Here is a 25,974-nt window from a genome sequence, read left to right as displayed (position 1 = left end):
TCCACCACTGTCTAGCTTTAACAGACAGATTTGTACGGAATATTTGTATTATGCTAATTTGATTTCTGCAGGCCTTGGACTCTGGGGGTTAAAACCTGCGATCGGATTGAATCCTGGGCTTAATTTCCTGTTAATCCTGGCCTTCATTTCCTGTTAATCCTGGCCTTAATTTCCTGTTCATCCTGGCCTTAATTTCCGGTTAATCCTGGCCTTAATTTCCGGTTCATCCTGGCCTTAATTTCCAGTTAATCCTGGCCTTAATTTCCGGTTAATCCTGGCCTTAATTTCCAGTCAATCCTGGCCTTAATTTCCAGTTAATCCTGGGCTTAATTTCCTGTTAATCCTGGGCTTAATTTCCAGTTAATCCTGGCCTTAATTTCCAGTTAATCCTGGCCTTAATTTCCGGTTAATCCTGGCCTTAATTTCCGGTTCATCCTGGCCTTAATTTCCAGTTAATCCTGGCCTTAATTTCCGGTTAATCCTGGCCTTAATTTCCGGTTCATCCTGGCCTTAATTTCCAGTTAATCCTGGCCTTAATTTCCGGTTAATCCTGGCCTTAATTTCCAGTCAATCCTGGCCTTAATTTCCAGTTAATCCTGGGCTTAATTTCCTGTTAATCCTGGGCTTAATTTCCAGTTAATCCTGGCCTTAATTTCCAGTTAATCCTGGCCTTAATTTCCGGTTAATCCTGGCCTTAATTTCCGGTTCATCCTGGCCTTAATTTCCAGTTAATCCTGGCCTTAATTTCCGGTTAATCCTGGCCTTAATTTCCAGTTAATCCTGGCCTTAATTTCCGGTTAATCCTGGCCTTAATTTCCGGTTAATCCTGGGCTTAATTTCCAGTTAATCCTGGCCTTAATTTCCAGTTAATCCTGGCCTTAATTTCCGGTTAATCCTGGCCTTAATTTCCAGTTAATCCTGGGCTTAATTTCCAGTTAATCCTGGCCTTAATTTCCATTTAATCCTGGCCTTAATTTCCGATTATTCCTGGCCTTAATTTCCAGTTATTCCTGGCCTTAATTTCCGGTTAATCCTGGCCTTAATTTCCGGTTAATCCTGGCCTTAATTTCTGGTTAACCCTGGCCTTCATTTCTGGTTAATCCTGGCCTTAATTTCTGGTTAATCCTGGCCTTAATTTCCGGTTAATCCTGTCCTTAATTTCTGGTTAATCCTGGCCTTAATTTCCGGTTAATCCTGGCCTTAATTTCTGGTTAATCCTGGCCTTAAATTCCATTTAATCCTGGCCTTAATTTCTGGTTAATCCTGGCCTTAATTTCCAGTTAATCCTGGCCTTAATTTCCAGTTAATCCTGGCCTTAATTTCCAGTTAATCCTGGCCTTAAATTCCATTTAATCCTGGCCTTAATTCAGTTACCTAAATGTGATGTTGTTTCTTCTTCACTTGATTTTCACGACACAGAAACAATAAAGAAAAGACATCAGACATTTGTCAACATGAACCGAGGTGATTTTACTGCATTTCAGGAAGAGACACTGTTTCCTTATTATAACACGTTGCTCCTCCCACATCCTCCATGTCAGTGATCCAAGTAGGGTTGCAAAATTACGATCGTTTTCCAGAAATCCTGGTTGGACGATTCCTGGTCTCACAATCAGGATTTCTGGGAAACGGGGTAATTTTGGGAGAATTTCGCAACCCTAGATTCAAGTGATCTCTGAATGGGTGAAACCCTGCTAATTAATGGCTGGAGGGTTTCGCCACTTCAGAGATGATTCCCAGTGAGCACAAGATGTCGAAAAGACGTCTTTTCAATATAAAATATGTATTTAAGCATCTTTTAAAAACACATTTTCAACATTTAAAACATTTTCAGTGTTTAAAAGAGGTTGTCTTTTAAACACATTTTCAACATTTAAAACATTTTTCAGTGTTTAAAAGAGTCTTTTAAACATATTTTCAGTTTGTTTTCAACATCTTTTGCTCATAGGGTTCAGAATGCAGAGATTAAAAGCACCCAGTTGATGCCTTGGTGGCCAGGTCAATACAACACACACAATGGGTGTAGATGTAATCGACTAAACTGTGGAGGGAGGAGAAGGGGGAAAAATCCACGAACATAGAATCACTGGACTATTAGAGACTTTTAGTCACTAAATCACCACGTCGTCCTTATCATCAACAACATGGTGTCCATTCTAGAACCCATTAGGTGTATTCTAGAACACCTTGTCCATTCCAGAATACTCCAATACTATGCATTCTAGAACGGTAGGCAGCCTCTATGGTAGGTGGTAGGCAAGGGGGCTTGTTACATTACACACTTTACAGGGGTGGGGTATTATGCTTTTAGGTCCTTACCAACATGGCTGCCAAACTCTCCTCTACCTCTCTGGTGAGAAGAACCCATTCTAGTGATGCTGTCTGTGGTGAAGTGTCCTTACCCAAGGTTAGGCAGACCAAGGGGGTACACTACAAATTAGGATCAAGGAGTTTGCCAGCTAACTTGCTGAAACATTCTTAATTGGTCTTGATTGCTTCAACAACCAACAACTCATATAAATGTAGCTTTTTTAATGAATCAGAAAATCTGTTATTTCTGTCTGTTTATCAAAGTTAACTGGCTAACTCATTGATCCTGCTTCATAATATATCCACCTGCAGGACCCAGAGGAGAGGTTGGCCCCAACCTGCTGCTTCCCCCTGCAGGACCCAGAGGAGAGGTTGGCCCAACCTGCTGCTTCCCCCTGCAGGACCCAGAGGATAGGTTGGCCCAACCTGCTGCTTCCCCCTGCAGGACCCAGAGGAGAGGTTGGCCCAACCTGCTGCTTCCCTCTACAGGACCCAGAGGAGAGGTTGGCCCAACCTGCTGCTTCCCCCTGCAGGACCCAGAGGAGAGGTTGGCCCAACCTACTGCTTCCCCCTGCAGGACCCAGAGGAGAGGTTGGCCCAACCTGCTGCTTCCCCCTGCAGGACCCAGAGGACAGGTTGGCCCCAACCTGCTGCTTCCCCCTGCAGGACCCAGAGGAGAGGTTGGCCCAACCTGCTGCTTCCCCCTGCAGGACCCAGAGGAGAGGTTGGCCCAACCTGCTGCTTCCCCCTGCAGGACCCAGAGAAGAGGTTGGCCCAACCTGCTGCTTCCCCCTGCAGGACCCAGAGGACAGGTTGGCCCCAACCTGCTGCTTCCCCCTGCAGGACCCAGAGGAGAGGTTGGCCCAACCTGCTGCTTCCCTCTGCAGGACCCAGAGGAGAGGTTGGCCCAACCTGCTGCTTCCCTCTAACCACGTCACAGTCATCTGATAGCAGAGGGGCTCAATTCCAATTGAGGTCAGTCAATTCAGGAAATAAACTGAAATTGCAATTCAATTATCGAACAAAATGGCATCCATTTTCATTCATTTCTCAATTAATTGAAAATAAGCTATTTTTACATTTAAAAAAAAAAGCTTTTTTTGTTTTGTTTTAACTTCAAATCCCTTCCTGAATTGACTGACTTCCAATTGAATAGACCCTTACCCTGCCTGCTAGCTCTATTGCTTAATGCTAAACACCAGGCAGGATGGCCTTTTTCTCCACATGAAGAAACCTTTTTTTCTGTGCATATGATATTTCTGCAAGTCATTCACATCCATATAGATAGATGATAAAGTAATATATATATATTTTTTGTTGTTTTTATTAATATCAGCATATACTGTATGAGAAGACAACAGCTACAACTTTCACAGCACTGCTATTGGCTAATTTTATAATACAGTCAGTACTCAAGCATTGTTAGATGAATAAACTAGAAAATTAACAGAAACGTAATTACCCCATGGAAAATAAGCTACACAACTTTGATTCTCTCTCTCCCCCCCCCCTATAATGTTGCCTCTGTCTTTATGGCATGATATACATATTGGGTTTTAACCCTTTCCATTACACATCTATCCAACAGGGTTAAATCTATGTGTTTATACTCAATCTAGTTTTTATATATTTTGTATTTTTTATTTTTATTTATTTAAATTCTTCGTAAATGATCAATACATGTAATGTGTTAGGATAGTGTTGTCTTCACATAGAGACTCAAAAGGTTTTTTTCCCCATTTTTTTTCTAGTTAGTCGGTTATTTTTGTATTTATTTTTCTCTCCTTCTCAGTACACATCCACACACTCCATTGCATGTTGTTCCAGGTTGTTGCCAGGATGCAGCGGCGGTCGTGGGGTAGGGATAGGGGTCATAGGTGACGGGGGAAGAGTCAGGGGTCATCTCCTTGACGACAGCCTGTTGTATCCATGGCGACCTGAGTGGTGGGTGGTGCCTGAGTTAGTCTGTTTTAGTGTCCGTCCTCTCTGACACACACCTCGCTGCTCTGGGGGGGGACCAATCAGAGAGAAGCAAGATGTTAGAATGCATCCTTTCTTCCAATTGAAATCGTTTCTGATCTAATACATAGAAGGGATCCTGTCAACATTTACATTTACATTTCAGTCATTTAGCAGACGCTCTTATCCAGAGCGACTTACAGTAGTGAATGCATACATTTTATTACATTTTTAAATACTGGCCCCCCCGTGGGAATCGAACCCACAACCCTGGCGTTGCAAGCGCCATGCTCTACCAACGGAGCTACAGTGGGACATTAGCCATACCTCTAATCCTAACCACAGAGGCCCTATTCTCCACCCCTCAGAGCCTGGTTCCTTTCAAGGATTCTTCCTAGGTTTCTGTTTTCCTAGCCACCGTGCTTGCTCTTTGGGGTTTTAGTCCAGGTTTCTGTACAGCACTTTGTGACAACTGCTGATTTAAAAAGGGTTTTAGAAAAACATGTGATTGATTGAGGACCTATACTAAATATTTTCACAATACATCCTTTGTTCCTGGAAGGAATCACTGTATTAATACGCAGAATGGTTCCTGTCATGAGGACTTCAGGCCTAAACTTAACCCTAATGCTAACATTAGACCCTTAACCCTAATGCTAACGTTAGACCCTTAACCCTAATGCTAATGTTAGACCCTTAACCCTAATGCTAACCCTAATGCTAACATTAGACCCTTATCCCTAATGCTAACGTTAGAACCTTAACCCTAATGCTAACGTTAGACCCTTAACCCTAATGCTAACATTAGACCTTTAACCCTAATGCTAACATTAGACCCTTATCCCTAATGCTAACGTTAGACCCTTATCCCTAATGCTAACGTTAGACCCTTAACCCTAATGCTAACCCTAATGCTAACGTTAGACCCTTATCCCTAATGCTAACGTTAGACCCTTAACCCTAATGCTAACGTTAGACCCTTAACCCTAATGCTAACGTTAGACCCTTAACCCTAATGCTAACGTTAGACCCTTAACCCTAATGCTAACGTTAGACCCTTAACCCTAATGCTAACGTTAGACCCTTAACCCTAATGCTAACGTTAGACCCTTAACCCTAATGCTAACGTTAGACCCTTAACCCTAATGCTAACGTTAGACCCTTAACCCTAATGCTAACGTAAGACCCTTAACCCTAATGCTAACGTTAGACCCTTAACCCTAATGCTAACGTTAGACCCTTAACCCTAATGCTAACGTTAGACCCTTAACCCTAATGCTAACATTAGACCCTTAACCCTAATGCTAACATTAGACCCTTAACCCTAATGCTAACGTTAGACCCTTAACCCTAATGCTAACGTTAGACCCTTAACCCTAATGCTAACATTAGACCCTTAACCCTAATGCTAACGTTAGACCCTTAACCCTAATGCTAACATTAGACCCTTAACCCTAATGCTAACGTTAGACCCTTAACCCTAATGCTAACGTTAGACCCTTAACCCTAATGCTAACATTAGACCCTTAACCCTAATGCTAACATTAGACCCTTAACCCTAATGCTAACATTAGACCCTTAACCCTAATGCTAACATTAGACCCTTAACCCTAATGCTAACATTAGACCCTTATCCCTAATGCTAACGTTAGACCCTTAACCCTAATGCTAACGTTAGACCCTTAACCCTAATGCTAACGTTAGACCCTTAACCCTAATGCTAACATTAGACCCTTAACCCTAATGCTAACATTAGACCCTTAACCCTAATGCTAACATTAGACCCTTATCCCTAATGCTAACGTTAGACCCTTAACCCTAATGCTAACGTTAGACCCTTAACCCTAATGCTAACATTAGACCCTTAACCCTAATGCTAACATTAGACCCTTAACCCTAATGCTAACGTTAGACTCTTAACCCTGAAATACATTTTTTTTTAAATAAAACCTTTAATTAAAGTAAAATAATTGAACAAACATTTTTTATAAAATAATTTCTTATCATAAAACATTATTATTAGTTATTGGCACCCCTTCATTCAATACTTTGTGCAACCTCCCTTTGCCAAGATAAGAGCTCTGAGTCTTCTCCTATAATGCGTAATGAGGTTGGAGAATGGCAAGGGATCTGAGACCATTCCTCCATACAGAATCTCTCCAGATCCTTCAGATTCTGAGGTCCACGCTTGTGGACTCCTCTTCAGCTCATCCCACAGGTTTTCTATGGGGTTTAGGACAGGGGACTGGGATGGCCATGGAAAAAAAACCTTGATTCTGTTGTCGGTGAACCATTTTTGTGTTGATTTTGAGGTGTACTTTGGATCATTGTCCTGCTGGAAGAGGACACCTAGTTCTGGTGTTGAGCCAGAAAACAAGGCAGTGACTGAATGTAGTGGGTCAAGTATTCACAGTGTATCTGCGATAATGTAGTGGGTCAAGTATTCACAGTCTATCTGCGATAATGTAGTGAGTCAAGTATTCACAGTCTATCTGTGATAATGTGGTGGGTCAAGTATTCAGTCTATCTGCGATAATGTAGTGGGTCAAGTATTCACAGTCTATCTGCGATAATGTAATGGGTCAAGTATTCACAGTCTATCTGTAATAATGTAGTGGGTCAAGTATTCACAGTCTATCTGTGATAATGTGGTGGGTCAAGTATTCACAGTCTATCTGCAAAAATGTAGTGGGTTAAGTATTCACAGTCTATCTGCAATAATGTAATGGGTCAAATATTCACAGTCTATCTGCGATAATGTAATGGGTCAAGTATTCACAGTCTATCTGTGATAATGTGGTGGGTCAAGTATTCAGTCTATCTGCGATAATGTAATGGGTCAAGTATTCACAGTCTATCTGCGATAATGTAATGGGTCAAGTATTCACAGTCTATCTGCGATAATGTAGTGGGTCAAGTATTCACAGTCTATCTGTGATAATGTGGTGAGTCAAGTATTCACAGTCTATCTGTGATAATGAGGTAAATCAGAGCACTGGTCAGCTTGTCCTTGCTCCGTCTTCATCTTTAACGCTGAAGATGACAGATCCTTTTCCCAGGGCTACACCAGCTATACTCTAACCCCAATGACTTTCCACTCCCATAATTCATTGTTTAATTATTTCATTCTCTGGATGTTCCTCCCTCCTCTCCTCCCTGTCATGGAAGAAGAGATAGCAGGGAGGGAGAGAGAGGGGGTGAGAGAGAGAGAGGGGGTGAGAGAGAGAGAGGGGGTGAGAGAGAGAGAGAGAGAGAGAGAGAGAGAGAGAGAGAGAGAAAAAGCAGGTGGGGATAGCGTTATGGGCGGGCCTTAGGGTGCCTGGCCTGCCCTACCGTACCTCCTTGCCTGTCCTGAGTTTTGAATTACCTGGTGAAATGTAGGAACGTGCCCATTTGGGGATGTCTGATTTCTGATGGTCTTAATAACTCACCATGTCCGCCACTAATAAGCTGAGCTTGTTAATTCATTTTTTTCTTCACCTCACACAGTGAATCAACGGAATCAGATTTTTTTTAAACATCCATTGCTAATGATAATAGTTCCTCATTCCTCACAGTATTTAAAGAGTCTTTCCAACACTCAACCCCCTCGATAATCACCAAGCCTCGATAACCACCAAGCCTCGATAATCCCCAAGCCTCGATAATCCCCAACCCTCGATAATCTCCAAGCCTCGATAATCCCCAACCCTCGATAATCCCCAACCCTCGATAATCCCCAACCCTCGATAATCCCCAACCCTCAATAATCACCAAGCCTCGATAACCACCAAGCCTCGATAATCACCAACCCTCAATAATCCCCAACCCTCAATAATCCCCAACCCTCAATAATCACCAACCCTCGATAATCCCCAACCCTCGATAATCCCCAACCCTCAATAATCCCCAACCCTCGATAATCCCCAACCCGCGATAATCCCCAAGCCTCGATAACCACCAAGCCTCGATAATCACCAACCCTCCCGATAATCACCAAGCCTCGATAACCACCAAGCCTCGGTAATCACCAACCCCCTCGATAATCCCCAAGCCTCGATAACCACCAAGCCTCGGTAATCACCAACCCCCTCGATAACCACCAAGCCTCGATAATCACCAACCCTCCCGATAATCACCAACCCTCAATAATCCCCAACCCTCAATAATCCCCAACCCTCGATAATCACCAACCCGCGATAATCCCCAAGCCTTGATAACCACCAAGCCTCGATAATCACCAACCCTCCCGATAATCACCAAGCCTCGATAACCACCAAGCCTCGGTAATCACCAACCCCCTCGATAACCACCAAGCCTCGATAATCACCAACCCTCCCGATAATCCCCAAGCCTCGATAATCACCAAGCCGCGATAATCACCAAGCCTCGATAATCACCAAGCCCCGGTAATCACCAAGCCTCGATAATCACCAAGCCTCGATAATCACCAACCCCCGATAATCACCAAGCCCCGATAATTACCCAGCCCCAATAATCACCAAGCCTTGATAATCACCAAGCCTCGATAATCACCAAGCCGTGATAATCAACAAGCCTCGATAAGCACCAAGCCTCGATAATCACCAACCCTCTCGATAATCACCAAGCCTCGATAATCACCAAACCGCGATAATCACCAACCCTCTCGATAATCACCAAGCCTCGATAATCACCAAGCCTCGATAATCACCAAACCGCGATAATCACCAACCCTCTCGATAATCACCAAGCCCCGGTAATCACCAAGCCCCGATAATCACCAACCCTCTCGATAATCACCAAGCCTCGGTAATCACCAACCCCCTCGATAATCACCAACCCTCTCGATAATCACCAAGCCTCGATAATCACCAACCATCGATAATCACCAACCCTCGGTGTGAAGGAGCAGAATACCATCATCTATCCAGTGGAAATGTCATAAAAATACCCTTTTTCTGTTTTTATTTTTCATCTTCATGTACTGATGGAAGTTCTAGACCTACTGCTGCATTGGCCTATAGGCTGTCTCTGAGTACCATGCTGTCATGTCTTTAGCCGCCAGTGGATCAGGGTGTAATACGGTGTCCACATGGTAGAGGATGGTGTAATAGGGTGTCCACATGGTAGAGGATGGTGTAATAGGGTGTCCACATGGCAGAGGATGGTGTAATAGGGTGTCCAGAGGATGGTGTAATAGGGTGTCCAGAGGATGGTGTAACAGCGTGTCCACATGGCAGAGGATGGTGTAATAGGGTGTCCACATGGTAGAGGATGGTGTAATAGGGTGTCCACATGGCAGAGAATGGTGTAATAGGGTGTCCACATGGTAGAGGATGGTGTAATAGGGTGTCCACATGGTAGAGGATGGTGTAATAGGGTGTCCACATGGCAGAGGATGGTGTAATAGGGTGTCCACATGGCAGAGGATGGTGTAATAGGGTGTCCACATGGCAGAGGATGGTGTAATAGGGTGTCCAGATGGCAGAGGATGGTGTAATAGGGTATCCAGATGGCAGAGGATGGTGTAATAGGGTGTCCAGATGGCAGAGGATGGTGTAATAGGGTTTCCAGATGACAGAGGATGGTGTAATAGGGTGTCCACATGGCAGAGGATGGTGTAATAGGGTGTCCACATGGCAGAGGATGGTGTAATAGGGTGTCCAGAGGATGGTGTAATAGGGTGTCCAGAGGATGGTGTAATAGGGTGTCCAGAGGATGGTGTAAAAGGGTGTCCAGAGGATGGTGTAATAGGGTGTCCAGAGGATGGTGTAATAGGGTGTCCAGAGGATGGTGTAATACGGTGTCCAGAGGATGGTGTAATAGGGTGTCCAGAGGATGGTGTAATGGTGTGTCCACATGGCAGAGGATGGTGTAATAGGGTGTCCAGATGGCAGAGGATGGTGTAATAGGGTTTCCAGATGACAGAGGATGGTGTAATAGGGTGTCCACATGGCAGAGGATGGTGTAATAGGGTGTCCACATGGCAGAGGATGGTGTAATAGGGTGTCCAGAGGATGGTGTAATAGGGTGTCCAGAGGATGGTGTAATAGGGTGTCCAGAGGATGGTGTAAAAGGGTGTCCAGAGGATGGTGTAATAGGGTGTCCAGAGGATGGTGTAATAGGGTGTCCAGAGGATGGTGTAATACGGTGTCCAGAGGATGGTGTAATAGGGTGTCCAGAGGATGGTGTAATGGTGTGTCCACATGGCAGAGGATGGTGTAATAGGGTGTCCAGAGGATGGTGTAATAGGGTGTCCAGAGGATGGTGTAATAGGGTGTCCAGAGGATGGTGTAATAGGGTGTCCAGATGGCAGAGGATGGTGTAATAGGGTGTCCAGAGGATGGTGTAATAGGGTGTCCAGAGGATGGTGTAATGGGGTGTCCAGGGGATGGTGTAATAGGGTGTCCAGAGGATGGTGTAATGGGGTGTCCAGAGGATGGTGTAATGGTGTGTCCACATGGCAGAGGATGGTGTAATAGGGTGTCCAGAGGATGGTGTAATAGGGTGTCCAGAGGATGGTGTAATAGGGTGTCCAGAGGATGGTGTAATAGGGTGTCCAGAGGATGGTGTAATAGGGTGTCCAGAGGATGGTGTAATGGGGTGTCCAGAGGATGGTGTAATAGGGTGTCCAGAGGATGGTGTAATAGGGTGTCCAGAGGATGGTGTAATGGGGTTTCCAGAGGATGGTGTAATAGGGTGTCCAGAGGATGGTGTAATAGGGTGTCCAGGGGATGGTGTAATAGGGTGTCCAGAGGATGGTGTAATAGGGTGTCCAGAGGATGGTGTAATAGGGTGTCCAGAGGATGGTGTAATAGGGTGTCCAGATGGCAGAGGATGGTGTAATAGGGTGTCCAGATGATGGTGTAATAGGGTGTCCAGAGGATGGTGTAATGGGGTGTCCAGAGGATGGTGTAATAGGGTGTCCAGAGGATGGTGTAATGGGGTGTCCAGAGGATGGTGTAATAGGGTGTCCAGAGGATGGTGTAATAGGGTGTCCAGGGGATGGTGTAATAGGGTGTCCAGAGGATGGTGTAATAGGGTGTCCAGAGGATGGTGTAATAGGGTGTCCAGAGGATGGTGTAATAGGGTGTCCAGATGGCAGAGGATGGTGTAATAGGGTGTCCAGATGATGGTGTAATAGGGTGTCCAGAGGATGGTGTAATGGGGTGTCCAGAGGATGGTGTAATAGGGTGTCCAGAGGATGGTGTAATGGGGTGTCCAGAGGATGGTGTAATGGTGTGTCCACATGGCAGAGGATGGTGTAATAGGGTGTCCAGAGGATGGTGTAATAGGGTGTCCAGAGGATGGTGTAATAGGGTGTCCAGAGGATGGTGTAATAGGGTGTCCAGATGGCAGAGGATGGTGTAATAGGGTGTCCAGAGGATGGTGTAATAGGGTGTCCAGAGGATGGTGTAATGGGGTGTCCAGAGGATGGTGTAATGGTGTGTCCACATGGCAGAGGATGGTGTAATAGGGTGTCCAGAGGATGGTGTAATAGGGTGTCCAGAGGATGGTGTAATAGGGTGTCCAGAGGATGGTGTAATAGGGTGTCCAGATGGCAGAGGATGGTGTAATAGGGTGTCCAGAGGATGGTGTAATAGGGTGTCCAGAGGATGGTGTAATAGGGTGTCCAGAGGATGGTGTAATGGGGTGTCCAGAGGATGGTGTAATAGGGTGTCCAGAGGATGGTGTAATAGGGTGTCCAGAGGATGGTGTAATAGGGTGTCCAGGGGATGGTGTAATAGGGTGTCCAGGGGATGGTGTAATAGGGTGTCCAGAGGATGGTGTAATAGGGTGTCCAGAGGATGGTGTAATAGGGTGTCCAGAGGATGATGTAATAGGGTGTCCAGACGGCAGAGGATGGTGTAATAGGGTGTCCAGAGGATGGTGTAATAGGGTGTCCAGAGGATGGTGTAATAGGGTGTCCAGAGGATGGTGTAATGGTATTAGTAGCATTTTAATTCAGCTCTTTGGGATTAAACACATTTAGAAAAAGGAAAACGTTATATTAGAAATGAAACTGTTCCATGAATTTTCAATTTTTTTAAACATTTTATTTAACCTTTATTTAAAATGAGCATATGTAAATCATAACTGGTGTGTAGATCTGGAGAAATGGTAGGAGTATGGTAGGATAAATGGTAGGATAAATGGTAGGATAAATGGTAGGAGAATGGTAGGATAAATGGTAGGAGAATGGTAGGATAAATGGTAGGATAAATGGTAGGATAAATTGTAAGCTTCCCCAAACTTGCGCCGCCACATGAAGTGATTTGTTTGACAATCTGATGAAAACATCACGACTGGTTGAGTTAATTCCAATTTAAAAGGAAATACATTTTTTTTTTTACAGTTAAATTACATGTCTTTACTATACGGATGCCCACAACAGGAAGTCCCGTGAAAATATAAATACGGCTCCAATATGAAAATCAAATGATTCTGATTCCTTCTGGAGCCGTTCCTGGAGGGCGACACGGAAGGTTCCGTGGAAGGAGACATGTGTTTCCCTCAGTGGAGTGGTTGTGTGTGTAACTGGTTGGCCCCATGACCAGACTCTGGTGTAGTGGTGACAGACAGATAACCATCATGCAAAGCGTTAGGCGGCAGGGCATGGGGAGGAGCGGTGACGGGGGCGGAGTATGGGGAGGAGAGGTGGGTGGGTGGGGGTTCTATGTAAATGCAGAGCGGAGTGGACACACACACACACACACACACACACACACACACACACACACACACACACACACACACACACACACACACACACACACACACACACACAGCCTACACCTCCCTGTGACATTTAAAGGACAAATCTCCTTTCTGTTAGATTGAATGGAGAAATTCATTTCTTCCTGTATCTCTCTCTCTTTGTCTATCTCTCTGTCTTTCTTCCTGTATCTCTCTGTCTTTCTCTCTCTCTCTTTCTTCCTGTATCTCTCTCTCTTTGTCTATCTCTCTTTCTTCCTGTATCTCCCTCTCTTTGTCTATCTCTCTGTCTTTCTGTCTTTCTTCCTGTATCTCTCTATCTCTCTGTCTTTCTCTCTCTCTATTTCTTCCTGTATCTCTCTATCGCGTTCTTCCTGTATCTCTCTACCTCTCTCTCTTCCTGTATCTCTCTCTTTCTCTCTCTCTTTTTCCTTTATCTCTCTCTCGCTCTGTCTTTCTCTCGATCTCTTTCTTCCTGTATCTCTCTATCTCTCTCTGTCTTCCTGTATCTCTCTATCTGTCACGTCCTGACCAGTAAAGGGGTTATTTGTTATTGTAGTTTGGTCAGGACGTGGCAGGGTTGCGTTTGTTTAGAGTGTTTCGGGGTTTATTGGGTATGTTATTAAAAAAGAGGGGTGTGTTTGTTTTGTGTTGTAGGGGTTTTTGGGTTTTGTTCTGGTTTTGTATTCCTATGATTTTCTATGTTGTGTATTTCTTTGTTGGCCTGGTATGGCTCTCAATCAGGAACAGCTGTACATCGTTGTTGCTGATTGGGAGTCATACTTAGGTAGCCCTTTTTTCACTGGTGGTTTGTGGGAAGTTGTTTTTGCATAGCTGTGTGTAGCCTGCAATACTGTTCGTTCGTTTGTTTTCTTGTTTTGTTTAGTGTTCTAATAAAAGTTAAAATGAGCACTCAACCCTCTGCGCCTTGGTCCACTTCATACGACGACCGTTACACCTATCTCTGTCTTACTCTCTCGCTTTCTTCCTGTATCTCTCTGTCTTTCTCTCTCGCTTTCTTCCTGTATCTCTCTGTCTTTCTCTCTCGCTTTCTTCCTGTATCTCTCTATCGCTCTCTCGCTTTCTTCCTGTATCTCTCTGTCTTTCTCTCTCTCTTTCTTCCTGTATCTCTCTATCGCTCTCTCGCGTTCTTCCTGTATCTCTCCATCTCCGTCTTTCTCTCTCTCTTTCTTCCTGTATCTCTCTCTCTCTCTTCCTGTATCTCTCTATCTCTCTGTCTGTCTGTCTGTCTCTCTTTCTTCCTGTATGTCTATCTCTCTGTCTTCCTGTATCTCTCTCTCTCTCTCTCTTTCTTCCTGTATCTCTCTATCTCTGTCTGTCTCTCTCTCTTTATTCCTGTATCTCTCTCTCTGTCTTTCTCTCTCTTTCTTCCTGTATCTCTCTTGCTTTCTCTTTTCCGTCTTTCTCTCTCTCTTTCTTCCTAGATCTCTCACTCTGTCTTTCTCTCTCTCTCTCTCTTTCTTCCTAGATCTCTCACTCTGTCTTTCTCTCTCTCTCTCTCTTTATTCCTGTATCTCTCTCTCTGTCTTTCTCTCTCTTTCTTCCTGTATCTCTCTTGCTTTCTCTTTTCCGTCTCTCTCTCTCTCTTTCTTCCTAGATCTCTCACTCTGTTTCCTTCTCTTTCTCCCTGTCTTTCTTTCTCTCTCTCTCCCTCTCTCTCACTCTGTCCTTCTCTCTCTCTCTCTCTCTCTCTCCCTGCTGTAATCTACACACACTAATAAAACACTATAAACACCAAACCAGGGGTGGATTTTAAAAGGCTGACCAATAACTATGAGAAGCAGTGGTCTGGTCTGACATGGGCCTTACATCTTGTCAGCTCAGTTACCTTACGTAGTGACTTCAGACAGTAATATTACCGGAGATACATGGGCTGTCCCAATGGTACCCTCTTCCTATAGTACACTACTTCTGATCACAGTCTCATGAGCCCTGGTCAAAATGAGTGCACTGCATAGCGGGAATAGGGAGCAATTTGGTACCGATCAATGGCCTTTGTTTCTATCTAACGCTCTTCTTTAACAACGCAATACAATAATATAGGTGAGAAGTACAGCTCTGCTAGTATGAACAGGGGACATCCTATAGCTGAGCAGACTGAGGTCCAAATGGTGTCCTCCTCTCTACATTATAAACCAGAGGCTAAAGAAATAATGGCACCCTATTCTCTACATTATAAACCAGAGGCTAAAGAAATAATGGCACCCTATTCTCTACATTATAAACCAGAGGCTAAAGTAATAATGGCACCCTATTCTCTACATTATAAACCAGAGGCTAAAGTAATAATGGCACCCTATTCTCTACATTATAAACCAGAGGCTAAAGAAATAATGGCACCCTATTCTCTACATTATAAACCAGAGGCTAAAGAAATAATGGCACCCTATTCTCTACATTATAAACCAGAGGCTAAAGTAATAATGGCACCCTATTCTCTACATTATAAACCAGAGGCTAAAGTAATAATGGCACCCTATTCTCTACATTATAAACCAGAGGCTAAAGTAATAATGGCACCCTATTCTCTACATTATAAACCAGAGGCTAAAGAAATAATGGCACCCTATTCTCTACATTATAAACCAGAGGCTAAAGTAATAATGGCACCCTATTCTCTACATTATAAACCAGAGGCTAAAGAAATAATGGCACCCTATTCTCTACATTATAAACCAGAGGCTAAAGTAATAATGGCACCCTATTCTCTACATTATAAACCAGAGGCTAAAGAAATAATGGCACCCTATTCTCTACATTATAAACCAGAGGCTAAAGAAAATGGCGGAGCCCAGCTCTGGTCAAAAGTACATACTGTATACTATATTCTCTCTCAATGTTTCCAATGTGTCTGCTGCAGAGTCACCTGTCTGATTCACACCTGTCTCAGCGGACTAATCCATATCAAGGGGTGCTGGGACACCCGTCTGATTTGGTGCCTGTCTCAGTGGACTAATCCATTTCAGGGGGTGCTGGGACACCTGTCTGATTTGGTGCCTGTCTCAGTGGACTAATCCATGTCAGGGGGTGCTGGGACACCTGTCTGATTTGGTGCCTGTCTCAGTGGACTAATCCATTTCAGGGGGTGCTGGGACACCTGTCTGATTTGGTGCCTGTCTCAGTGGACTAATCCATTTCAGGGGGTGCTGGGTCACCTGTCTGATTCACCCCTGTCTCAGTGGACTAATCCATTTCAGGGGGTGCTGGGACACCCGTCTGATTTGGTGCCTGTCTCAGTGGACTAATCCAAGAACAGCTTCCTATTATTGAGTTGAACCCTCAGAACAGCCTCAGTTTGTCGGGGCATGGACTCTATAAGGTGTTGAAAGCGATCCACAGGGATGTTGGTCCATGTTGTCTCCAATGCTTCCCACAGTTATATCAAGTTGGCTGCATGTCCTTTGGGTGGTGGATCAGTCTTGATACACACAGGAAACTGTTGAGTGTGAAAAACCCAGCAGCGTTGCAGTTCTCAACACAAACGGGTGCGCCTGGCACCTACTACCAAACCCCGTTCAAAGGCACTTCAATATTTAGTCTTGCCCATTCACCCTCTGAATGTTCACACATACACAATCCATAAATCAGTGGTCTCAAGGCTTAGAAATCCTTCTTTAACCTGTCTCATCCCCTTCATCTACACTGATTGAAGTGGATTTAACAAGTGACATCAATAAGGGATCCTATCTTTCCCCTGGATTCACCTGGTCAGTCTGTCATGGAAAGAGCAGGTGTTCTTAATGTTTTGTCCACTCAGTGTATATCGTGTATTTGACTCTCATGTAAATATGCGCTTGGCCTTTTTTCACCAGGGGGAAACACACACACACACACACACACACACACACACACACACACACACACACACAAGTTTAGGCGCGTGAGTGTATTTATATGTACTGAACATGACAGGAAGGAGACAGGTTAAAGAAAATGTTGGTCCCACGTTTCATACAAAAGATCCCAGAAATGTTCCATACGAACAAAACGTTTATTTCTCTCAAATGTTGAGCACACATTGTTTACCTCCCTGTTGGTGAGCATTTCTCCTTTACCCAAGATAATCCATCCACCTGACAGGTGTGGCATATCAAGAAGCTGATTAAACAGAATGGTCATTACACAGGTGCACCTTGTGCTGGGGACAATAAAAGACCACTCTAAAATTTGCAGTTTTGTCAGACAACACAATGCCACAGATGTCTCAGAGGGAGCATCCAATTGTCATGCTGACTGCTGGAATGTCCACCAGAGCTGTTGCCAGAGAATTGAATGTTCATTTCTCTACCATAAACCGCCTCCAACGTTGTTTTATAGAATTTGGCAGTACGTCCAACCGGCCTCACAACCACAGACCATGTGTATGGTGTCGTGTGGGCGAGCGGTTTGCTGATGTCAACGTTGTGAACAGAGTGCCCCATGGTGGGGTTATGGTATGGGGCAGGCGTAAGCTACAGACAACGAACACAATTGCATTTTTATGATGGTAATTTGAATGTACAAATAATACTGTGGCGAGATCCTGAGGCCCATTGTGAGGCCCCTCTTTTTTAAGGTATCGGTGACCACTAGCGTCTATGTGGCATTATAGATGCTCCGTGTTTTACCTTGATAGGGCAGTCCACCGTGTCCAGTCCCTGCTCCGACAGCTGTTTCAAGGCACTTAGAGCAGCCTGCGGAGGGAGAGAAGAACAGATGACCCAGTGAGACAGGGAGGGAGAGAGACAGGGAGGGAGTGAGACAGGGAGGGAGAGAGACTGGGAGGGAGTGAGACAGGGAGGGAGTGAGACAGGGAGGGAGAGAGACAGGGAGGGAGAGAGACAGGGAGGGAGAGAGACAGGGAGGGAGAGAGACAGGGAGGGAGTGAGACAGGGAGGGAGAGAGACAGGGAGGGAGAGAGACAGGGAGGGAGAGAGACAGGGAGGGAGAGAGACAGGGAGGGAGTGAGACAGGGAGGGAGAGAGACAGGGAGGGAGAGAGACAGGGAGGGAGAGAAGGAGAGACTGACTGTCACCCTTCAGCTGCTTTTCAAATAACATTTACTCTGAGAAACCCAATGGCAACAGGACACTAACCCTTCTCCCTTCTAACACTTACTCTGAGAAACCCAATGGCAACAGGACACTAACCCTTCTCCCTTCTAACACTAACAGATTCATATTCAGATTGTTTAGAGTGTTTAACGGTCACAAGTTCAGGGTTGCAGGTGTGATTCCATGGTACAGTGAACATCTTAGGCTTCGAGCTCCAACATGCCGGACTAAACACAGGACTAAACTCAGGACTAGTGAAATACAGGACTAAACTCAGGACTAAACTCAGGACTAAACTCAGGACTAAACACAGGACTAAACTCAGGACTAAACACAGGACTAAACACAGGACTAAATACAGGACTAAACACAGGACTAAACACAGGACTAAACACAGGACTAAACACAGGACTAAACTCAGGACTAAACTCAGGACTAAACACAGGACTAAACACAGGACTAAACACAGGACTAAACACAGGACTAAACACAGGACTAGTGAAATACAGGACTAAACACAGGACTAAACTCAGGACTAAACACAGGACTAAACACAGGACTAAATACAGGACTAAACACAGGACTAAACACAGGACTAAACACAGGACTAAACTCAGGACTAAACTCAGGACTAAACACAGGACTAAACACAGGACTAGTGAAACACAGGACTAAACACAGGACTAAATACAGGACTAGTGAAATACAGGACTAAACACAGGACTAAACACAGGACTAAACACAGGACTAAACACAGGACTAAATACAGGACTAAACACAGGACTAAACACAGGACTAGTGAAACACAGGACTAAACACAGGACTAAACTCAGGACTAAACACAGGACTAAATACAGGACTAAACACAGGACTAGTGAAATACAGGACTAGTGAAATACAGGACTAAACACAGGACTAAACACAGGACTAAACACAGGACTAAACACAGGACTAGTGAAACGTTCCCCTCTAACATTAACGTCTCCTTATGCTGTCTTTGTTCCCTTAAATGTTCCTCTAGCGTTATTAGGCTAACATGTGTGTGTTTTAGTGTGTGTGTGTTTTACTGATTGTTTGTGTGTCTTTCTGTGAGTGAGCGTGTGTTTCCCCCCTCACTGTGTTGGTCGAGCGTTATCGGGGTTATCGTTTCCACTCTGTGTTTGGCTGCCTCCATTTTCCTAAGTCAATCGCTGTCCCATCTGCATTCCTGACCACTAACACAATGTAAACAGCTTCAGGCCTACAATACCTCTCTCTCTCTCTCTCTCTCTCCCTCTCTCCCTCTGTCTTTCTCTCTCTCTCCCTGTCTTTCACTCACTCACTCACTCACTCACTCACTCACTCACTCACTCACTCACTCACTCACTCACTCACTCACTCACTCACTCTCACACACACACACACTGCTAACAGCTACAACTCTATCTGCATCCTATTGTAGTCAACTACTTTTGACTAGTCCTGTGGGCCCTAGTCTAAAGTAGTGTTTTATCATAGGGAATAGAGTGCCATTTGGGATGCCGCTGAGCACTAGGTTTATCTGATGGAAGAGTCGGTCCATTTTTGTGGGCCGGCGAGTAGCCTAGTGGTTAAGAGCGTTGAGCCAGTAACCAATACAATGCTGGTTCGAATCGATGTACCCTTGAGCAAGACACTTCAGCCTAATTGCTGTTGTAAGTCGCTCTGGATCAGAGCGACTGGATCAGAGCGACTGGATCAGAGCGACTGGATCAGAGCGACTGCTAAACGACTCACGTGTAAAAAAATTATAAAATGTAAAGGTGAAGCTACGGACAAAACTACGGAGGACGACGGGTTGCTGGGAAGCGATTTGTGACAAATGCTTTGTTTGTGAAAAGGCTCTTCCATTCAATTGAATGGATCTTTCTGGTTCAGGAAAATAACAAGGAGAACAAGAAGCTTTGTGGTAAATGGTATGTGATTGATTGGTAATGGTATGTGATTGATTGGTAATGGTATGCGATTGATTGGTAATGGTATGCGATTGATTGGTAATGGTATGCGATTGATTGGTAATGGTATGTGATTGATTGGTAATGGTATGCGATTGATTGGTAATGGTATGTGATTGATTGGTAATGGTATGTGATTGATTGGTAATGGTATGTGATTGATTGGTAATGGTATGTGATTGATTGGTAATGGTATGCGATTGATTGGTAATGGTATGTGATTGATTGGTAATGGTATGTGATTGATTGGTAATGGTATGTGATTGATTGGTAAATGGTATGCGATTGATTGGTAAATGGTATGCGATTGATTGGTAATGGTATGTGATTGATTGGTAATGGTATGTGATTGATTGGTAATGGTATGTGATTGATTGGTAATGGTATGCGATTGATTGGTAATGGTATGCGATTGATTGGTAATGGTATGCGATTGATTGGTAATGGTATGCGATTGATTGGTAATGGTATGCGATTGATTGGTAATGGTATGCGATTGATTGGTAATGGTATGCGATTGATTGGTAATGGTATGCGATTGATTGGTAAATGGTATGTGATTGATTGGTAATGGTATGTGATTGATTGGTAATGGTATGTGATTGATTGGTAAATGGTATGTGATTGATTGGTAATGGTATGTGATTGATTGGTAATGGTATGTGATTGATTGGTAATGGTATGTGATTGATTGGTAATGGTATGCGATTGATTGGTAATGGTATGCGATTGATTGGTAATGGTATGTGATTGATTGGTAATGGTATGTGATTGATTGGTAATGGTATGTGATTGATTGGTAATGGTAAGTGATTGATTGGTAATGGTATGTGATTGATTGGTAATGGTAAGTGATTGACTGATTGGGAAGATGTGGTATAGAGGTCAATGGAACGCAGACTGATGGGAATCGTAGAAGGACGGCGGATTGGCACACATTCAACAACTCTGTTCTAACAAAGTAGATATTGGTCAAATCAGTCATGGTTGGTATATTATAACAGACCCACAATGTGCTTACTAAAGTCCCATGTAAATATATTTGGCTGTTTTCACTGCGTAACATGTAGAAGTCCAATTTTCAGGTCTAGAAGAAGTGACTGCTAAATGCTAACTCCTGTCCGTATAAGCTGTTAGCATAGCTAGCATAGAGAAATCAGTGGTGGTGGTGGTGGTCAAAGTCGTTTCTAACTGTAATGCAGTGGATTGGTGATGATGACATGAACATGTGTTGGGGGTTGACATCCATACAAGACTTATACTCTGATTTTGACCTCAACGTAGTGTGTGACATACAGATATAGACAATAGCCTAAATGTAAGCTAATGTTGCTGGGGGACAATGAGGAGATCTCCCCCCCATGGTTTCCATGGCATTTCCATTGTTTGGGTCAAGTTCCATTTACCAATATGACATCATGATCCACCGATGTCAGCCGCTGTAGTAGAATGAAACACATCTGGACGCAACTAAAAACTAAAATTCAACATTTAGTGTCGCAATAAATTACCCAATTTTATTTTCCCACCAACGCTCCTTCTATTGCCATGGAAGACCTCCAGAATCCCTTTTAAAATCACAAACACACAGAATGAGATGAGAGCCGTGCAGAGCTTATCTGTAATGAACTATTCTGGCCATCAGCTGTCTTGGAAACAATCAGACATTCTCTGTCTGGATAGTGGACATCTGATCTGACACCTGAATCAACCAGACATTCTCTGTCTGGATAGTGGACATCTGATCTGATCTGGCACCTGAAACAATCAGACATTCTCTGTCTGGATAGTGGACATCTGATCTGATCTGGCACCTGAAACAATCAGACATTCTCTGTCTGGATAGTGGACATCTGATCTGATCTGGCACCTGAAACAATCAGACATTCTCTGTCTGGATAGTGGACATCTGATCTGATCTGGCACCTGAAACAATCAGACATTCTCTGTCTGGATAGTGGACATCTGATCTGATCTGGCACCTGAAACAATCAGACATTCTCTGTCTGGATAGTGGACATCTGATCTGACACCTGAATCAATCAGACATTCTCTGGACACCTGATGCATCAATGTAGGTCTAAGTGGACCAAACTGGACACGACTGAGCTGAGTTTAACCAGGCCAAACTGGACACGACTGAGCTGAGTTTAACCAGGCCAAACTGGTCTCGACTGAGCTGAGTTTAACCAGGCCAAACTGGACTGGACTGAGTTTAACCAGGCCAAACTGGACCGGACTGAGTTTAACCAGGCCAAACTGGACCGGACTGAGTTTAACCAGGCCAAACTGGTCTCGACTGAGTTTAACCAGGCCAAACTGGTCTCGACTGAGTTTAACCAGGCCAAACTGGACCGGACTGAGTTTAACCAGGCCAAACTGGTCTCGACTGAGTTTAACCAGGCCAAACTGGTCTCGACTGAGTTTAACCAGGCCAAACTGGTCTCGACTGAGTTTAACCAGGCCAAACTGGACCGGACTGAGTTTAACCAGGCCAAACTGGACTGGACTGAGTTTAACCAGGCCAAACTGGACTGGACTGAGTTTAACCAGGCCAAACTGGTCTCGACTGAGTTTAACCAGGCCAAACTGGTCTCGACTGAGTTTAACCAGGCCAAACTGGTCTTGACTGAGCTGAGTTTAACCGGGCCAAACTGGACTGGACTGAGTTTAACCAGGCCAAACTGGTCTCGACTGAGTTTAACCAGGCCAAACTGGTCTCGACTGAGTTTAACCAGGCCAAACTGGACTGGACTGAGCTGAGTTTAACCAGGCCAAACTGGACCGGACTGAGTTTAACCAGGCCAAACTGGACTGGACTGAGTTTAACCAGGCCAAACTGGACCGGACTGAGTTTAACCAGGCCAAACTGGACCGGACTGAGTTTAACCAGGCCAAACTGGACCGATCTGATCCTACTAGGCTGCTGATCCCTGGCAGACTCTTGAGATAAGGTCCAGATGTGCCCCCCTACCTTCTATCTCCTCCCTCGCTCTGTCTCCTAAGAGGAGGAAGGAGAGAGAGGGAGATTATATACATCTGCTGAGATGACACTGGGCAGCCCCCACATTACCACTCCCACCATACCCCCAATCCCATCCCCCTAAAGCCCCCCCCCAACCCCCCCCCACCCCAAAACCACCCCCAAACCCCCAAATTCCTACCCCCATACCTACACTACCGTCATCGCAGAGAAAGGCGGTTGGGAAAAAGATAGAGAGAAATGAGTGAGGGAATCCCCAAAACACAGACAGACTCTGTATATATTAGAGTGAAAAGTGAGATCTGAAGAACTCTCTCTCTCTCTCTTGAGTTCTCACCCTATGACTCCTCCTCCCCCTTTCCTTTCCTCCTCTCCCTTTCCTTCTCTCCCTTTCCTTTCCTTTCCTCCTCCCCCTTTCCTTTCCTCCTCTCTCCCTTTCCTTTCCTTTCCTCTCTCCCTTTCCTTTCCTCTCTCCCTTTCCTTTCCTCCTCCCCCTTTCCTTTCCTCCTCTCCCTTTCCTCCTCCCCCTTTCCTTTCCTTTCCTCCTCTCTCCCTTTCCTTTCCTCTCTCTCCTCTACTATGATTGGAAACTGGCCAACAACTGAAATATATTTACATCTCACAAGTAACCGTCACATATCAACTTGATCACTTCGAAGCTCTGTGTACGCTTCGACGAAAACAACACTGAGTCTTGCATGAAAAGCCCCCCCCCCGTTGTTGCGGATGACGGTGTCGATTTCGCTCTACGTGGCCGATGTAGAGTAAAACTTTAAACAGGTTAACACTTGCAAGGCTGCTGAGCCAGACGGAATACCAGGGAGCGTTCTCAAAGCCTGTCAGACCAGCTGGCATGTGTCTTCACTGACATTTTCAATCTTTCTTTATGCCAGTATGTAATCCCAACAAACTGTAATCTCAAAATGTCCCATTGTCCCTGTTCCCAAGAACTCCAAAGTAACCTGCCTAAAGGACTATCGCCAGTACATCAGTATTATGAAGTGCTTTGAAAGGCTGGTAAAGACACACATCAACACCATTATCCCAGACACCCTGGACCCACTCCAATTCACATACTGCACCAACAGATCCACAGATACCACAATCTCTATTGCACGTCACAGTGCCCTCTCCCACCTGGACAAGAGGGGAAATAACTACGTGAGAATTATGTTTATAGACTACAGCTCAGCGTTCAACACTATAGTCCCCTCCAAGCTCAATCAACAAGCTGGGGAACCTGGGACTAAACACCTTCCTCTGTAACTGGATCCTGGACTTCCTGACCGGACGGCCCCAGGTGGTGAGGGTAGGCAACAACAACTCTGTCAAGCTGACCCTCAACACGGGGGCCCCTCAGGGGTGTGTGCTTAGTCCCCTCCTGTACTCCCTGTTCACCCATTACTACGTGGCCACACACGACTCCAACGCCATCAAGTTTGTTGACGAAATGACGATGGTAGGCCTGATCACCGACGGCGATGAGACAGCCTACAGGAAGGAGGTCAGAGACTCTCCCTTAATGTCAGCAAGACAAAGGACCTGATCGCGGACTACAGGAAAAGGAGGGCCGAGCACACCCCCATTCACATCGAAGGGGCTGTAGTGGAGCGGGACGAGAGCTTCAAGTTCCTCTGTGTCCATATCACTAAAGAATTAGCATGGTTTACAAACAACACAGTCGTGAAGAGGGTACGACAGCGCCTCTTCCCCCTCAGGAGGCTGAAAAGATTTGGCACGGGCCCTCGGATCCTCAAAAAGTTCTACAGCTGCACCATCAAGAGCATCTTGACTGACTGCATCACCGCTTGGTATGGCAAACGCACCACTCTCGACCGCAAAGCGCTACAGAGGGTAGTGCGGACAGCCCAGTACATTACTTGACCCGAGCTCCCTGCCACCCAGGACCTCTATAGCAGGCGGTGTCAACGGAAGCCAAAGACTCCAGTCACCCAAGCTACAGACTGTCACTCTGCTACTATCCGGCAAATGGTGCCAGAGCATCGGCTCTCTGGCCAACAGGCTCCGAGACAATTTTTACCCCCAAGCTAGAAGACTGCTAAATAGTTAATGAATGGTTACCTGGACTATCTGCACTGACAACTCATCCCAAACCATCTCAATTGGGTTGAGGTCGGGTGATTGTGGAGGCCAGGTCATCTGATGTAGCACTCCATCACTCTCCTTCTTGGTCAAATAGCCCTTACATAGCCTGGAGGTGTGTTGGGTCATTGTCCTGTTGAAAAACAAATTATAGTCCAACTAAACGCAAACCAGATGGGATGGTGTCTCGCTGCAGAATGCTGTGGTAGCCATGCTGGTTAAGTGTGCCATGAATTCAAAATAAATCATGACAGTATCACCAGCAAAGCACCCCCACACCATCACACCTCCTCCTCCATGCTTCACGGTGGGAACCACACATGCGGAGATCATCTGTTCACCTGCTCTGCGTCTCACAAAGACCCAGTGGTTTGAACCAAAAATCAAAAATCTGGACCCATCAGAATAATGGACAGATTTCCACCAGTCTAATGTCCATTGCTCGTGTTTCTTGGCTGAAGCAAGCCTCTTCTTCTTATTGGTGTCCTTTAGTAGTGGTTTCTTTGCAGCAATTCGTCCATGAAGGCCTGATTCACGCAGTCTCCCCTGAACAGTTGATGTTGAATGTGCAATTTCTGAGTCTGGTAACTCTAATGAACTTATCCTCTACAGCAGAGGTAACTCTGGGTCTTCCTTTCCTGTGGCGGTCATCATGAGAGCCAGTTTCATCATAGGACTTGATGGTTTTTGCGACTGCACTTGTAGAAACTTTCAAAGTTTTTGCAATTTTCCGGATTGACTGACCTTCATGTCTTAAAGTAATGATGGACTGTCGTTTCTCTTTGCTTATTTGAGCAGTTCTTGCCATAATATGGACTTGGTCTTTTACCAAATAGGGCTATATTCTGTATACCACCCCTACCTTGTCACAACACAACCGATTGGCTCAAACGCATTAAGGAAAGAAAGAAATTCC

The 25,974-nt window shown here is 44.9% G+C and overlaps 2 protein-coding genes across 3 annotated transcripts in view; both read right to left on the bottom strand.

The window, feature by feature from the left end:
* Window positions 1-1,445: 1,445 nt before the first annotated feature.
* stau2 (staufen double-stranded RNA binding protein 2) overlaps window positions 1,446-25,974 on the bottom strand; it is a gene marked incomplete in the record, with an annotated part of 300,994 nt that continues 276,465 nt past the window's right edge. The window contains 2 exon segments of the mRNA XM_029691563.1: window positions 1,446-4,316; window positions 17,574-17,639. Coding sequence (XP_029547423.1) covers window positions 4,210-4,316; window positions 17,574-17,639 — 173 coding nt within the window.
* LOC115149055 (nascent polypeptide-associated complex subunit alpha, muscle-specific form-like) lies at window positions 9,198-12,187 on the bottom strand. 2 transcript variants are annotated; one of them, XM_029691550.1, is made up of 2 exons: window positions 11,493-12,187; window positions 9,198-10,823 (listed from the first exon to the last, which is right to left on the bottom strand). In XM_029691550.1, the coding sequence occupies exon 2, from the start codon at window positions 10,436-10,438 to the stop codon at window positions 9,233-9,235; it is 1,206 nt and encodes a 401-aa protein (XP_029547410.1). In that variant the 5' UTR covers window positions 10,439-10,823; window positions 11,493-12,187; the 3' UTR covers window positions 9,198-9,232. The 2 variants fall into 2 exon arrangements, with proteins under 2 accessions (XP_029547410.1, XP_029547400.1); XM_029691540.1 differs by having other exon boundaries at window positions 9,198-11,619; window positions 11,699-12,169.

Source organism: Salmo trutta, chromosome 2, assembly GCF_901001165.1.
Source record: "Salmo trutta chromosome 2, fSalTru1.1, whole genome shotgun sequence".
Taxonomy (NCBI): Eukaryota; Metazoa; Chordata; class Actinopteri; order Salmoniformes; family Salmonidae; genus Salmo; species Salmo trutta.
This window is presented reverse-complemented; position numbering and strand designations above follow the sequence as displayed.